The sequence below is a fragment of the Chelonoidis abingdonii genome, chromosome 14 (assembly GCF_003597395.2).
Source record: "Chelonoidis abingdonii isolate Lonesome George chromosome 14, CheloAbing_2.0, whole genome shotgun sequence".
Lineage (NCBI taxonomy): Eukaryota > Metazoa > Chordata > Testudines > Testudinidae > Chelonoidis > Chelonoidis abingdonii.
In genome coordinates, this window is record NC_133782.1 from 18025316 (window position 1) to 18041950 (window position 16635).

A 16635-nucleotide genomic window follows, 5' to 3' on the forward strand; every position below is an offset into this window, starting at 1 on the left:
CCCGACGTGGAGATTTTAATGTGCAGTTGCCTGGAAGAGAACCAGATCCCAAAGGCTAACTTAAGAATGGTGTCAGAAGGCATTTCCCCTTCAATTGATTCACAATTACAGAATTAAATTATATTTTAAATCCCAGCCTCTATGCAGAATGAACTAGCCATTTAGCCTAAAAAATAAGTCACAGTGATAGCTGGGAATTGTCACATGGCAGGATGCTGGAACTGAGAAGAGACTTGTAAAGCCTGGAAATTAGTTTACAGTCAAATATTGAGTTTAATGTTTATTAATACCACCTGCTTGTGTATCCTTGGACGATTATGAAATAGACTCAGGCCACCCCTGGAGCAGTCACACTGTATCCTGGCAGAGATACAGCCATTGCTTTTTGTTTTGCAGCTGTCATGGGTTTTGTCTTGCTGTCAGATAGTGGCAGTCACACCATCTCACAGTGAGCAGCATATGCAGAGGATCAGGTAGTAGAAGGGAGAGAACCTACATGCAAACAAGTCAGGGAAATAGGAACCTACCTAAGCATGTCAGTCATTCATAGCCAACTGCAGGGTGTGGGCTTGGGGAGTATGGGACCTGTGCTCAATCCATGTGCTTAATTTGAGGCTAAATTCGAGGCTGCATGGGTAAGGTCTGCAGGGTGGAGCCTCGTCATTCTTCATACATTTTTCATTTATTGTTTCTTTGTATTTTTCTCTGGAGAGCAACCTCTAATGGCTGCAACTGTGACCTTTATTTTTGAAATAAAGGCACCTCAACAGGGCCTGATCCTGAGAGATGCTGCGCACCCAGAAATCAATGGGATGTCACTCGGAGCTGTGAACCATACTCTGCACCTTGCAGGGGTTGGCAGCAAGCAAGAGAGGGTGCAGCAGGCACACCTGCAAAAATCTTCCTTTGTGCATGCCAGATAAACTATTGCATATGCAGAATTTGGGCATTTATTGCAAATAATCAGTTTTCTGCATGCAAATTACTTTTAAATGATTTGTAACAGGTACATTTGCAGGCACACCTCTTGCACTCTACTTCGAAATGTTGGCTTGAGGGCTTCAAATGATATTTGACAGAGCGAGTCATTTTTTGCAGATTTGGCTGTATGAGAAAACAGAGTACCATAGAAGTTTAATTAAATGCAACCTTTGGGAGTTCACTTGAACTGATTATGGATAGAGCGTTTTCCCTCTCGGTTTAGATATAGATAAAAATCTCGCTCTCCTAAGAATGAGTGGTATTGTCTGGGGCTAATGGGTACTGAACTCAATCTTTATCATGATTGCCAGTAATAAAGCAAAAAGTCTCCACACTGAGGTAATATTATGCGTCTGTGCTTGTAAAACAGCTGCTTTCCAGAGTCCTGGTCTTTTGTCCTCCCAATTCCTGTGGGAGGGAAGGGGTGCTATATATAGGAATGAATGGGATTTGGAAAAAGGGAGGCCTGTTTTAATTGTTTGCTATTGTTCTCTGCCACTCTGTTAATTTCAGAGCTGCAAGCACAGGGAGGGGCAATTGTTTAGATTAGGAAGTAGTCTGAGGTGTAACATTTATCCTCCTGTTTCTAGGGAGACTGTCAGACTCGGGAGGAAGCCGTCGCACTGGGTGTTGGACTCTGCAATAATGGCTTCATGCATCATGGTAATGTATCAATAACCCATCTCATAGCCAATTAACAGAGCTCTCACTTCAATCTCGTTAACAAGGGATATCTGCAAATCCCTCTCCTATAGGCTGTGCCACACATGCTGATATACAAACAGCTGCAGAGGTCCCAGCAGGATCCATTTGAAATGCAGCTATGAGGAATAGTGCAGGCACTGAGCCTATTCAGGATGTCTGGGGTAATAGCTCCCCCATAGGGATCCGCGTTGATGATACAACGAGGAGTCCCGTGGCATCTTAAAGACTAACAGATTTATTTGGGCAATAATCTGTTAGTCTTTAAGGTGCCACTGGACTCCTTGTTGTGTTTGTGGATACAGACTAACACGGATACCCCCTGGTACTTGACACGTTGATGATGTTCATGGTAACCACTGCAGCACCTAGCCAGTTTAGAGGGGAGATATTTTTCTCACCATGTGTTTCAGTGCCACGTCTGGGCCATCGGAAATGCTGCACATGCTAAGTGCAGTCCTGAGATGTACTTCAATGGGTCTCAGGAATGACATGACATGCCCTGGTCTAACCTGTGCTGAATCTCCAAACACTAGGCTGAGCTATTCTAAAGGAATTGCCAAATTGCTCAGTCCAGTTCCTGCCTCTTGGAGCTGCCTTGGCAGCCCTCAGAGCTGAGCTGCTGGAGCTGCCAGATTCTCAAGCTCAGCCCTGTGTTTTGAGGTCGGCCCTGCTCTTTAATTTCTCGTGGCTATTTTAGATTGTTTTTGCACCCCTACAGCAGTAAAGATTTGCTCTAGAATAAAAGCACCGGCTGTTTACTGACCCCACATTCTGCCATCTCCCATGTCCTCGTAGTAATCATGATGCGGCATGTGGGAAACTCAGCTGAAATATCCAAAAACCCCAGTGCAATATAGGAGTAGCAATTAGTGAGGGAATGTAAAGGAGCATCACTATAATTCCTGCCCCCAAATGACAAGGTACCATCTCTCCAATGGGCATTTTAGATGGGCAAAGCCAATGGAAATTCACATCGGAGATAAAAGCATGGATTCTGAGAATTTGCAGCCATTTGGGGCTTTAGAGTTTGAATTAAATTCTCTGCCCCCATTGCCTATCCCTGAAAAGACACTGTAGCAAGCACAGCCTGTCCCCAGAGTCTAACTGCTAACCTCAGTTTATGGAACTGGGGGAACTCACCATATGGAAACTCACTAGCATGTTCACTCTCGCTCAATTCAGCCAGCAGCTATGGCCACACTCAGGAAACCTGAAGGAAAAGGGATGGGAGGGTCAGATTGTGATACACTTATTCACATTGCGTAGTCCCTTACTTCTCAAAGAGCCCCAATGATCCTTTCAGAGCAAGGTCCTACTCCACATGAGTGAGTGTCTCAGAATATGGCCCGTCATGAAAAGGAGACAAGTGATGAGCAATTCCCAGGGAAGCCGAGGGTCCAAACTTTCTTCCCTGCCCTCCAGCCTGGTGACTGGGTGCACGGAGACCTGAGCTCAGAGCTGGAAAATGTACATTGTAGAGCCCCCATCTCTGGCAGACAGTCAGGAAGTGCCCCAGCCAACACCTGGATTTTAGGATACATTGCCTTGTGACAACTGCAGGCTTTTAAATATAGCTATATTCTATACATATATAAATGAAATGGCTGCAAAAATGTTCTTGAAATGTTCCTGGAAAAGGTGAGTCAGGGACTGGAGAGGAGGAGTGTGGAGAGCACCCAGTATTGCTGCTCTGGGCCAGATCAGAGGCTACCTGTAGGTTTCTCTGCTGTGTTTACCCATAGGCTTTAATGAGAACCACCCTTGACATGGCCCCAGAAGATGAAACAGATATTAGGAAACAGACACCACAGCCAAACTGGTTCTGCAGATCCCTGCCAGACAAGTGATTAAAAAAGCTGCTGAAGGAAAGAGACTCTGTTGAGAAGTTAATTTACTTCTGAGGCCATTTTTTGTTGTGTGGAGCTGACCGGCCTTTGGAAGCCTCACAATGGGCCTGTGTTTACAGATGGGAATTTCTCCAGCTAGTGGCTGAAAAAGCAGCCACTGCATCCTCCCTTGAGTATTTCAGATTCTGCACCAATAGCATGAAAAGGTGCAGGGAGAGGCACATTGAATATGAATAAGCAGGAGCCATGGGGATTGGGCATCGTCTTAAAGCTGTAGGGATAGGGATCATGGGGCCCAGCATGGAACTCTTTGGGTGCTAGTGCCCTGTGATACACCCAGATTTACTCTGGTTTTTAAAGCTATTGTTAAACACATACAACAGCCTTTCTCTCTCAGAGCCATATGGTCGAACTCCACTCCCATTTTCAGCTCTCCTGTCCATTCTTAATACCTTCATTCCACATACACTCTGAACCATTCTGTGTGGACTCCCTTAATATCCCTTTAACAAGCAGTTCAAGAGCAATGTTGTTCCCAGAGCTGTGAACCTGCCCATTGTCTTCCTCCATGATGCTGATGCCAAGACAGGGAAATAAACAAATCACATCCATATGTGTTTCAGCTCCATTAGACAAACTGCCAAAGATAAATCAGCATTTGACCAATGAAGAAATGCTAATTCAGTGGGGAAGTAATATTTACTTTCCAGGTTCCAAGTGGTGTTTCCAGAGATGAGACTTATATGAACCAACCATAATACATACCTGTCTAATGCTTGATAATATACTACATAGCACCTTTCTTCTAAGAGGACCCGATGGGCATTACACATGCGTCAGAAGCATGGGTGTAGTTTGGGGGTGTCAGAGAGGGCATTGCCCTCCCAAATTGCAAGCCTCAGGTAGGCGCTGAATTTGCCTCTGCCCCCCATACACAGCCACATTGGCCTGACTGGAGCTGACTCCCCAAATATAGAAGTCAGACCATGCCTATGATCAGAAGAACTGAAGATCAGACCAAGAGCCACCATGCAGCTTGGAGAGGTGTGCCCAAAGTGTGCTAAATAAATGATTGTCTGGAACTGGGGGGTCAGGATTTTGTTTGGTCTTTGGTTTTGTAAAGGTTGGAGGAATATTTTTAGATTTCCTTCTAACTTGCTCTCTCTCTGTCCATGTGTATGTGTGTGTGTCTTCCACCTTTTGGTTTTCAGTCCTGGAGAAGAGCGAATTCAAGGATGAATCCCAATATTTCCGTTTTTATGCTGATGAGGAGATGGAGGGTACAAGTTTCAAGAGCAAGCAGCTGCGTAATGACTTCAAGCTCATTGAAAACATCCTAGCAAAGCTCCTGCTGGTAAGACAGAGCTGGTCTGGTGTTTGTTTCACATAAAGCATTGAGTGATCTTTAGCTTTCTAAGAAACTAAATTTATACCACAGTATAGCAGAAAAAAAACAGGGATGGCAATTATAGACAGTAGCCAGATATTGCAGCTGACTGATTCACTGTGAGACTTCTTTTTCTTGAGAGACAAGATGGGGGAAGTAGATTCAAAAGGAGGCCTTGCATCAAATGGGCTGAAGTTAAACACTGAGTGACATATACAGCATGGTAGAGGTACTTAGGTAAAAGTCAGGTAATTCTCCAAGATTCATGTTTTTAGAAGTCACCATCAGAGTGATTCCAAATAGCTTCAGGCTGGATTCCTAACCAGTTCAAGTCTCAGTTCCAATATCGTGGAAACCATTTTCCAGGCAATAATATTGTTCTCCACGTTGACAGCCCTTCAAATAGTTATTTCCCATGATTCCCAATCTGTTAAATACTGTCACACTCTTGACTGCATGTGGACTGCTGTAAACCTTGTTTGGACTTGGATGTCATTTACTGTCAGTGGCCCAGAGTCCACCCTCCTCTCCTGTTGAGCACTGGCAGAATGCAGGAGCAGGAAGCCCAGGTCAGTAACAACAAAACAGCTTTGCTGGAAAAGATCCTGAGGCCCATTAAAGGAGGGAAGAGTTTTCCTGGTGGATGGCCAAAACTGTACCCTCCCTGCTGCAGGGAGATCATTCAGTGTTTGTCTTAATGGCTAATTGTGCGTCCCTGCCTGCAGAACATCTCCGCCTTGCTCCTCAGGGCTCCCTGTAAGCCACATTGTAGTTAGGGTAACACAGCCTCCGCTCTGCTGGATTTTGTACTGTATCTCTGCAGTGTAGCCTGTGTTGCCCAAGGGGAACCAACTCAACTCACTTACCAACTGGTGCTAGGTTTTTCCCCCTTTCCCTGTCTTGGACAACCTTGCACTGTAAGGGGAGAAACAACAAGAGCTTTCTGGCCAATGAAAATCACAAATGCCAAAGGAAAGTGATTCCAGGCTGGAAAAAAATGCACTTCAAACAAAGTTTGATATTCATTTATTTATGCAGTTGTTTTTGATTTATGGACATAAATCTTGACATGCTGAAAAAATACACAAAATTCTTTTCATAGTTCAGAAAGAATTAAGGCTTCTGACTGCCTCCAGCTACAGGGATTGTGTCCGTGTTGCCGCATTCCCCTGTTAACTTTTGATCTACACTTCAGCTCATCAGGCCCAGCACTTGAAGAATCAAATCTCAGACAGACAAATGTGCTTGTGGAGATGGACATCCATTAAGGATCCACCAGAAGTTTCAGACTCACTGTTCTGTCTGTCAGCAGGGGACACCAACTGAGTCAGGATCATTTGTCTGATCTTAAATGAAAGGTGTCAGAGCTTTTCCCGTCACTGTAGAGATACTGCCTGCAAACATCATGGGGAACAGCTTCTAAAGCGCCTAAGGAGTGCAGTAGGAGCCTAAGTCCCATTTTTCAAAAGGACCTACGTCATTCAGGAGCCTAGCCACCACTGAAAGTCAATACCAACATTACTGCCTTCTGGCATTGTAGGTGTTTTGTAGAAAGGTGGCATCTAGTGGTCTGAGCACAAGAATGAGGAATACACCTGTGTCCTAATCTAGTTTCTGACGTGAGCTCACTGTATAGCCGTAAGCAAGTCACTTAAACATGCTGTGCCTCAGTTTTCCCATCTGCAAAGTGAGGATAATACTTACCTGCTATCTCGGTCATATTTAGAAGAGGCTTTGAAACCAAAAGACATTAAATCAAATAATAATTAATAATATCACTTTGAACTTACTTTGTATAGTTTATCACCGTCCCATCCTAGGGTCTCAAGTGTAGGTACTAGATAGTATTATAACTCATTCATGTTTCTCACTGCAATTTTAAAAGAGCCATTTTAATGCAGCCCGCTTACATGTGCTGATAAAACTATGGAATTGCAAAACACATTTCTCTTATTCAGAGATTAAATAGTGACTTGCATTGTTAAAATAAAGTCCTGCTCACTCTCTAATAAAATCTCTTCACTGTTTACTCATTCCAGGGAAATTATCCTTATGTCTTGTGCTAATATAAAATGACCAAATTCTGCACAGCTTCTGCAAGAGAGAGGCTGTCTCATTACCTTTCATTAGTGTAGCCTCCCAAAGTCTATTCAGGCTTGAGAATTCAAAATCATTGATTAAAAACACCCTCAGGAACAGAGTCACTAATGAGAGTCTGTCCCAGAGGGATCTCTGAACTCCCAAGGAGTTGGGCTGGCAAGTCAATAACAAGAGGCATCTGCCTCCAGGTGTAGCCAGAGGCCATGATAAGGGTATTTTTGAGTGGATTTGGCCACTAAAAACCCCAGCAAACACTGAAGTGAAAACAAGTCTCTCTTATACTGTAAATCTTCCATTGTTCAGTTATTCAGAATGTTCAGTTCATGGTGGAGGTCACGGATCAAAAGGATCTTGGTTTTTGTTGTGTTTTATTTTTTGTGTTTAGTGATTGGCAAAATGTAACACCAAAGACTGTAGTGGCTCAAAGGCTTCCTTGGCAAGGCTTATAGCAGAGCTGGGTTTATGCTGCAAATGTTTTCCCCACTACTGTATGTCTGAAGTTTTCAATTAATTCACTTCAACCATGTTCACACTCTCTATTGAGTTGGATTTCCACAATCATGCAATCAAGTTTTACTCATGTGTATCCTTAAGATCACACACTTAGGTCAGTATGCATGCAAGGAGCACAATGAATACATCTGAGGAACACCTAAAAATACAGTTATTGGGCCAAATTCTGAAAACTGGAACAAAGTCTCAGTAAAAGAGATTTGCCCTGAGGAAACTGAGCTGAAGTGAAAACACAGCAAATGTGAAGGGGGAAATCTTCAGCCTTTTGTGTGCTTCCAAGCCTTCTGACTACATAGACACCATCAACCGGTGACTGGAAAGTATGTGAGGGGAATAGCAGGTATAACCTTTGCTTCCCTCTCAACACTGGTTTAGCCCACCTGCATTTGTGTACAGAAGATGGCTGAAATAGAGATTAACCTGGGATAAAGGAAGCCACAAGCTATCCATTTGGTGTTACTGTTTATTCAGACAGACCATACTGCAATCTGATGTCTTGGCCACTGACAACGGTTTAATATGTGTTTTCCATGTTGGGGGAAAGTCCCCTACCAGATGATTGGGCACTTTCATAGTGCAGTAGGGATATAGTTCCATGTTCACTGAATCATCTCACTCTTTGTTGTCACCATCTTTTAATGGCCAAGTTCTGCTGGTCCATCAGGGCACACAGACCCCTTTGATTTCAGTGGGGAGCTGTCCATGGAAATTTGACGGAGAAACTGATCATTAATGACTTAGATTCTCCTTAGCTTAAAGCTTATACTTTCTGCCTCTCTGTCATATCCCAAATAGCCATCTTCGCTTCTGCCAAGAGCCATCCATTAAATAGCGTGGCTCTGTCTGGGAAGATCAGCCCTTAAAAATACAGTCCCCTGTACATATCTATTACACTGATTACATTAAGTAGAGGATCTACAATTTTTTCAGTGCCTGGACTATCTTTTAATAGATACTGTATCATGGACATCGCTCCATCATTCACAGTTATATGACTTCCTTGTGGCACTACAACAATAGCTTGTGTGGGAAAGTGTCATACAAGAAATATTTAATTCAGTATTTTTAGCTGCCTTTTAATGGGATTTAGCAGCTAGGAATGAAAGAGGAGCCAGCATCATGTGACTAGCCTGCATTGCATGGACTACTCTGCAGACCATAGTTGGAAACCTGTGTACGAGAGTGACTAGGAAAACAAAGAGCTATGTAACTGTTAAGATGGACGCTGTAGCGGTAACAAGCTGTTATTGGCGAAGAGAGCAGTCACTAATAAATGGTGATACATGTGCTGGAACTCATACCTCACTTGTTGCAAACAAAGCAGATGTGATAGAAACAAATATAATGGGCTATTTTTAGGATATTTCTTCTCCCTGTGTCCTGGCCAAATTCTATTTGAAGATGTTCTGCCTGTCTAAACTTCCCCTGCAATTTCAATTGAATATTCTTCTTTACATCCTGGACTGTATAATTGTGTGATGCTGCTGTTCAATATTAAGCAGCTGCTGTTTTATTCTCCCAAAGTGGCTGCATTTCAGGGGTGACAGAAGTGATTCCTGTATATGGAAAGTCTCTTAATTGCTTTGGGATCCTTTGGGATGAAAGGCTGTTCTGTACTGAAATGCAAGGTATTACTATTTCATTATGTGGAAAACACATCACAGCTTTCTTGAAGTGTTGCATAGCAGCAGATGAAGTGAATGCTGACTATAGTTTGCATAAATGTTTATAAAAGGGCTTTGGGATTCTTTGGCTTGAAAAGTGGCATAGAAATGTAGGACTATTAGTTTCATCACCATCACTTTCATTGAAAACAATTCACATTAAAAACTTTACAAACAATTCTGTTTGCCGTCAGTTTTAGAACTGAGAAGGGCATGAAGGTCATTAGAAAATGACAGGGCATGAAAGAGATTTCCATGTCCAATCAGGGTATTTGCACACAAACTAGACAATCAATGGTGCGTAGCTCTTGGCTCTCAGGTTTTGCAAATCAAGACCTCTGTGTACATCTACACAGTGAGCAGCAGCCCACAGCAGTGAGTCTCCGAGCTTGGGCTGCAGCACAAAAAATAGCAGTGTAGACATTATAGCTTGGGCTGTGAAACCTACACCTCTCCTTAGGCTTCAAAGCTCAAACTCCAGCCTAAGCTGCAATAGCTACAGAGCTATTTTTAGCACCATGGTGCAAGCTCCGTGAGCCCGAGTCTGTTGATCTGGGTTTGACACTTGCGGCCACAGACTGCTGCTTGCTGTGTAGATGTGCCATGAATGTTTAAGATACCGGGTCATTTTGTTTCACTATCCACATCTGTCAGAAAGCTGAATATGGTCTTGTCATGCCACATGTGAATGTTCAGAAGGACCCAAGATTTTGTTCAGAGTAGTGGTCATGAGTCAAAGAGTGGCAACTTTACCATGTTATCAGGGAATACAAGGATGGTGAGTTAGTGTTGTTTCCAATAGAGCTCTCTGAAATTACCACTATTCCCCAACAACCTGCCTCAGCGCTGTTGGTTGATTTTTCTCCCAAAAGGTTAACACGGCATTTGGCTTTAGCTGCATGACTCCCATTAAAATAAATGGGAATTTTACAGCTGACTTCCCAGTCGGTGCTTTGAAAATGTAGCCCTGAGCACGTTTCTCCAACAGGAGAGGAACTGCACAGCCTCTTTTCATGGAAAATGACAAGTTGAATGAGAGAGCTGCCGAAGTAGTTTTCAATTAAATCCCAAATTTGAGGCAATAATGTACACATTGTGTTGGGCTGCAACTCATGCCACTTGTAACAGTGCAAGGTCAGAACCTACCTAGCACTGTGCTCATCTTCTAATGAACTCTTTGTACTGAGTATGCGTGAGTAGCATTGTTCTCAAAGCGTTTCGTTAGAAGGAACCACAGCACATTTTCCACTGAATCTTCCCCTGTTGGTGCTTCCCTTTTTATCCGAACATCTCCTGAATAGGTTGTCGTTTTTTTTTCCTTGCAGGTGTCCTAGAGTAGTGAGTTATTTTGCACCTGGAGATTTTGGCTCCTTGAGGGCAGGAAGGTTCTGTTTCCATAATCTTCTGCTGTGATGAACCACTAACAGGAGGAAATTGATAAGTTAATGGCATTGACTGTAATAGAAAAAGACTAGTGCTTTTCAGCAGTGTAGAAGTCGGAAGGATCAAGGGAGTAATCTTCTATAATTTTCTTCTCATAGTGGCACGTGTTAGATTATGGGCAGCTTTAATATTCATCTGATTTATTAGATTTATTTCTCTGATTTAACAGATGTGTATTAAATGTGTAAAGTTCACTAAAATGCATGAGGCTTATCTGATGGAACTCAGTACAGAGACTGAAATCACAAGTTATTAAGTTCAATATACTACAGGAGTAACTGATACAGTTTTAGGCTCTGTGTTATGCAGGAGATTACATTAAATGATCGAATGGTCCCTTCTGACTTTCAGATCCATGAATCTATGACAACAGTGACTTAAGACTTGAAAAGCCCAGCTCTGTCTCCTTTCAGCTCATCAGTTCCTCCAAAACACACTTCCATAGCTGTAAAACATTACCCTGTGTTCTTTTTGTTTTTAAAGATCTTACCTGGAGAGAATGACTACGGGTTTGACATTGAAGAAAAGAATAAAGCAATCGTGGTCAAGTCTGTTGAGCGAGGATCTCATGCAGAGGTGAGACCTTCTGACAATTATAAACATTTCCCTTTTGGCAGTGGGAAGAAGCTTCTTCTTAGAAAAGGCACAGCAATATCCTTTATAAGCCTGTTTCATGTTAGTGGCAGCTAATAGGAAATTGGGGATTGTCTCCAGTTCCTCTGATCATAAACTACCTCTGTACATTCATACGTTTTTGGCTGCTTTGCATAAAACATTCTTGCTGAACATTTTTATTAAGTGAGAAGACAACAGGCAGCTCCTTTTTGTGATGATCGCAAAGCCTGGGCAGTGTCAGGAGATGTAAAGCTGAGAGCAGGGAGACAGTAGCTGGATTTACAGAGTGGGGATACACTGTCTTTGAACACTGTTTTTTCAACCCTCTATAAACTGATTTCTTCCTTGATCCCTGGTGTTTTCTAAAAGTCCTAATTAGCTTTATTGGATTCTCACATATAGTAATGTATCTGTCTGAAGTAGTTATATGGCCTCCATTACCACAGTATCAAAGCACCTCACAACTTTTTGATGTATTTATGTATTTATCCTTACAACCCAGTCTCTCTCTCTCTCTCTCTCACACACACACACACACACACCCACCCCCCCACCGNAAAAAAAAAAATCCACCCTGATTTGAGACAAAATCTCAATTTTCGCAAACTGAAAATTGGGTGGAGGGGGGCCAATTCAGTTCAAGTCAAATGAAAGTTTTTGGTTTCATAATTGTGAAGTATTTCATTTTAATCTCAATTACTTGTAATTTGTTTTGTTAATCCCAATTAGTTTAAATTTCAAAACAAAAATGCATTTCAAAATTAAAAGTTTCAAGAATTTAAAAGCTCCCCCCCCCCAACCCACCCTATTAAAAAACAAAACAAAACCTAAAAACCTAAAACCAAACAATTCCCCACTTGAGAAATTTGTCAAACCACAAAAAGATTTTCCTGCAAAGTTTTGGTTTTGAAGAATTGGTATTTTTTAAACATTTTTTTTTGTTGAAAAATTCCCAGCCAGCTCAAATTGACAGTAATATCAGAGGAAAAGGAATAGTTCAACCCAGCAAGAAGAAAAGAGAAAAAGATTCAATAAAACCAGTTCTCTTTTATGTGGGGCATAATTCTATGAGGACTGCGATAAGGGGAGGATTACTAATACCCAACATAACATCAGTCTTATATACAGCTTTTTGTCAACACATCTCAAAGTATGTCAGTCTTTAATATATTTGTCCTTACAACACTGCTGTGAGATAGGGAAGTGCTATTATCCCCATTTTGCGGAACGGATGCATGGAGAGACTTGCCCAACGTCAGACAGGAAGCTTGTGGGAGAGCAGAGTCTGGAACACTAATCTCCCAAGTCCAAGTCTAGTACCTCTATCTGTGGGCTATCTTTCCTGGCGCTCCTGCAGATTGCTTGGATGTGTACTGCTCTGGGCTGCCTATGCTTCCTTAATGATCTAAGGAGAAGAAGCAACCAGATTGATTTCAACATGCTGAAAGAATCCCAAATAGGAACTTTAAGATGCAGTTTAATATTAGAATTAAATTATCTTATTCTCCCTTGTTTTGTAGCCATCAGCAAAGCTGTGCCAATGCCTCAGCTCATACTCAAATTAACAGAAATTGGCCAAATATTTTATTAATGCAAACCTCTAGGGTAAACCATTGCCTGACAGATAGATAATCCCTCGGTCATTTCTTTGGCCAGCTGCCTGTAGAACATTCTGCATTGAAAGTCTGTTTGTGTTTTGAGACAACAGAAGCACACAGCTTTCTAAGGAATCTTTTTCTTGACTGTCCAAGACAAACAAGCTGTGACCATCTGCCCATCTTTTCAACTTGGCTTTAAAATCTTGAAGGAACCAAATCAAGATCTCACTGAACTGGAAAGCTGTCAACTCAATTCACCAAGATTTGAAGCCTAGCAGTAATGTGTTTCATTACATTCTTGGGCTCTTTAATTGCTTTTTGATACTACAAAGCGATCTAGCATATGGTTCTGTGCCAGCTCAGCAGCTTTAGGCCATTTTGGAAATCCTCTGCTTGTTTTAATACTCCAGGGACAAAACCAGGGCAAAGAGTTTCCCTTCATTGTGTCCAACCACAGTTCATTGGATTTTATTACTGATCTTTAGGCCAGGTTAGGATTTCAGATATACTAATGTGACTCTGGAATAACTCCATCAACTTCAGTGGGGAATTACTCCAGATTAAAGGGGGCAGGGGACAAAAGCCCATAGCTAGGTGTAAAAAAAGATGCTCTTAACATAGGGCTAGATGTTGGGCGGGGGGAAGGGAAGAATGGAAAATTACAGTAGGGTCATAGGAGCAATAAGAAGGATAATAATGGGTGGATCTACTCAGCATTTTAGATGTCTGTATACAAATGCAGGGCATATGGGGAATAAAAATGAAGAAGAACTGGAAGCATTAGTACATAAACTCAATTATTACTTAATTGGCATCACAGAAATGTGGTGGGATAAATTCATGACTGGAACATTTCTGTAGAGGGGTATAGCTTGTTCAGGAAGACAGGCAGGGAAAAAAGGGAGATGGTGTTACATTATACATCAAGAATATATACGCTTGTTCTGAGGTCCAGAAGGAGGTGAGAGGCAGACCAGTTGACAGTCAGTTGGTGAAGATAAAAAAGGAAAATGAATGGGGGTGATGTCACAGTAGGGGACTACTGTAGACCCCCAAATCAGGAGGAGGAGTTGGATGAGGCATTTCTAGAACAAACAACAGAAATATCCAAAACACAAGACCTGGTAACTGGGAGTTTTAACTACCCAGTCATCCACTGGAATGTCCAGTGAGTTCTTGAAATGTATTTGGCACATTCCTTGTTTCAGAAGGTGGAGGAAGTAACTGAGGAAGTAACTTGATTCCAACAAACAGAGAGGAATCTGTTGTGAATCTGAAGGCACTTTGGGTATGAAAGTGATCATGAAATGATAGATTTCATGATTCTAAAGAAAAGGCAAGAGTGAGAGCAGCAGAATAAGGCCAGTTTGTCGTCAAAAAAGCAGACCGTCACAAACTCACATAACTGGTAGGTAAGATCCTACAGAAAGAAAATCTAAGGGAAAAGGGAGTTCAGGAGAGCTGGAAGTTTCTCAAAGAGACAATATTAAAGGCATAACTATCCTGATGTAAAGGAAAGATAGGAAGAATAATAAGAGGCCAACCTGGATCCATCAGGAGCTCTCTGATGATTTGAAAATCAAAAAGGAATCCTACAAAAAGTGGAAACATGGACAAATTGCTAATACTGAGTACTCAAGAAGAGTACAATCATGTAGGGACAAAATCAGAAAGGCTAAGGCACAAAATGAGTCACACCTAAGCTAATGATATAAAAGGCAATCAGAAGAGGTTCAATAAATATATTAGTAGCAAGAGAAAGATGAAGCTCTCCCTACCCATTTAGTGAGGAGGGAGAGCTAATAACTGATGACATCAAGAAGGCTGAGGTGTTTAATGCCTATTTTGCTTCAGTCTTCACTAAAAGGTTAATTGTGACCAGATACTTAAAACAATTAATATTAACAACATGGAGGAAGGAACACAAGCTGAAATAGGGAAAGAACAGGTTAAAGAACATTTAGATAAGTCTAATGCATTCAAGTCAGCAGGGCTTGATCAAATGCAACCTAGGATGCTTAAGGAACTACCTGAAGCAATCTTGGAACCATTAGTGATTATATTTAAGAACGCATGGAGAGGGGGTGAGATCCCAGAGGACCGGAGAAGGGCAAACATGGTATTTATCTTTAAAGGGAAATAAAGAGGATCTGGGGAATTATAAACCAGTCAGCCTAACTTTGATACCTGGAAAGATACTGGAACAGATTATTAAACAATCAGTTTGTAAGCACCTAGAGGATAATAGGGTAATAGCTAAACTGGATTTGTCAAGAACAAATCATGCCAAACCTTGCCAAATAAATCATGCCTAATTTCTTTCTTTGACAGGGTTATTGGCCTAGTGGATGTGGGGAAGCTGTAGATGTGATATATCGTCATTTTAGTAATGCATGGTCCCATCTGACATTCTCATAAGCAAACTAGGGAAATGGAGTCTATGCTGAATTACTATACAGTAGGTGCAAAACTGCTAGAAAGACCATACTTAAAGAGTTGCTATCAATGGTTCCGTCAAACTGGGAAGACGGATCTAATCGGGGTCCCACAAGGATCTGCTCTGGGTCAATGTTTTCGTTGATGACTTGGATAATGGAGTGGAGAGTATGCATATAAAATGTGCAGATGACACTGACCAGGGAGGGGTTGCAAGCACTTGGAGGAGAGGATTAGAAGTCAAAATGACAAATTGGAGAATCTATCTAAAATAAACAAGATGAAATTCAATAACAGACAAGTGCAAAATACTAAACTTAGGAAGAAAATATCAAATGCACAGCTGCAAAATCAGGAATAACTAGCTAGATGGTAATACTGATTAAAAGGAATTTGGGAATATAGTGGATCACAAATTGAATATGAGTCAATAATGTGATGCAGTTGTGAAAAGGCTAATATCCTGCTGGGTTGTATTAACAGGAGCGTCATATGTAAGACACAGGAGGTAATTGTCCTGCTCTGCTTGGCACTGGTGAGGCCTCCGCCAGAGTAGTGTGTCCAGTTCTAGGTGCCACACTTTAAGAAAGATGTGGACAAATTGGAGAGACTCCGGAGGAGAACAACAAAAAAGATAAAATGGTTAAAAAAACTGGGCATGTTTCATCTTGATAAAAGAAGGTTGAGGGGGAACTTGATAAACAGTCTTCAGATATGTTACTGGTTGTTATTTAAAGGACAGTGAACAATTGTTTTCCATGTCCACTGAAGGTAGGACAAGAAGTAATGGGCTTAATTTACGGCAAGGGAAATTTATGCTAGATGTTAGGAAAACCTTTGTAACTATAAGAATCGTTAACCTGGAATAGGCTTCCAAGGGAGGTTGTGGAATCCCCATCACTGGAGGTTTCTAAGAACAGGTTAGACTAACATCTGTCAGGGATAGTCTAGGTATACTTGGTCCTGCCTCAGCACTAGGGGCTGGACTAAAAGATCTCTTGAGGTCTGTTCTAGCCCTACAGTTTTATCATTCTGTGATTAAAACCTGTGAAACTAATTCCACCATGTGGCACTTTGCCTTCTGTATGTATCTCCTGTGTGCCTCGTTAAACGCATTCCATGTTTAGTATATTACCAGGAACACTTGATTTCCACATGTTTTGATCCTGGAGCTTGTTTGCATACAGTACACTCAGACACCTAGGAAGGAAACAACAGTGAAAAAATTACCCCATTGAGAGTTGTACTTGCTATCTGACTTTGAACATCCAACTGACAAGCAGATGTATTGTATTTGCACAAACCATATCCAACATAACAACCATTTGGCCAAAGGCCATCTAATG

At 41.7% G+C, this 16635-nt stretch overlaps 1 protein-coding gene across 3 annotated transcripts in view; it reads left to right on the forward strand.

Moving 5' to 3' along the window:
- Positions 1-16635, forward strand: part of PREX1 (phosphatidylinositol-3,4,5-trisphosphate dependent Rac exchange factor 1) — a 227157-nt gene that overhangs the window by 166708 nt on the left and 43814 nt on the right. For all 3 annotated transcript variants that reach the window (XM_032767342.2, XM_032767343.2, XM_032767345.2), the window contains exons 15-17: positions 1572-1644; positions 4745-4887; positions 11124-11216. In XM_032767342.2, coding sequence (XP_032623233.1) covers positions 1572-1644; positions 4745-4887; positions 11124-11216 — 309 coding nt within the window. The remainder of the gene's footprint in view (positions 1-1571; positions 1645-4744; positions 4888-11123; positions 11217-16635) is intronic.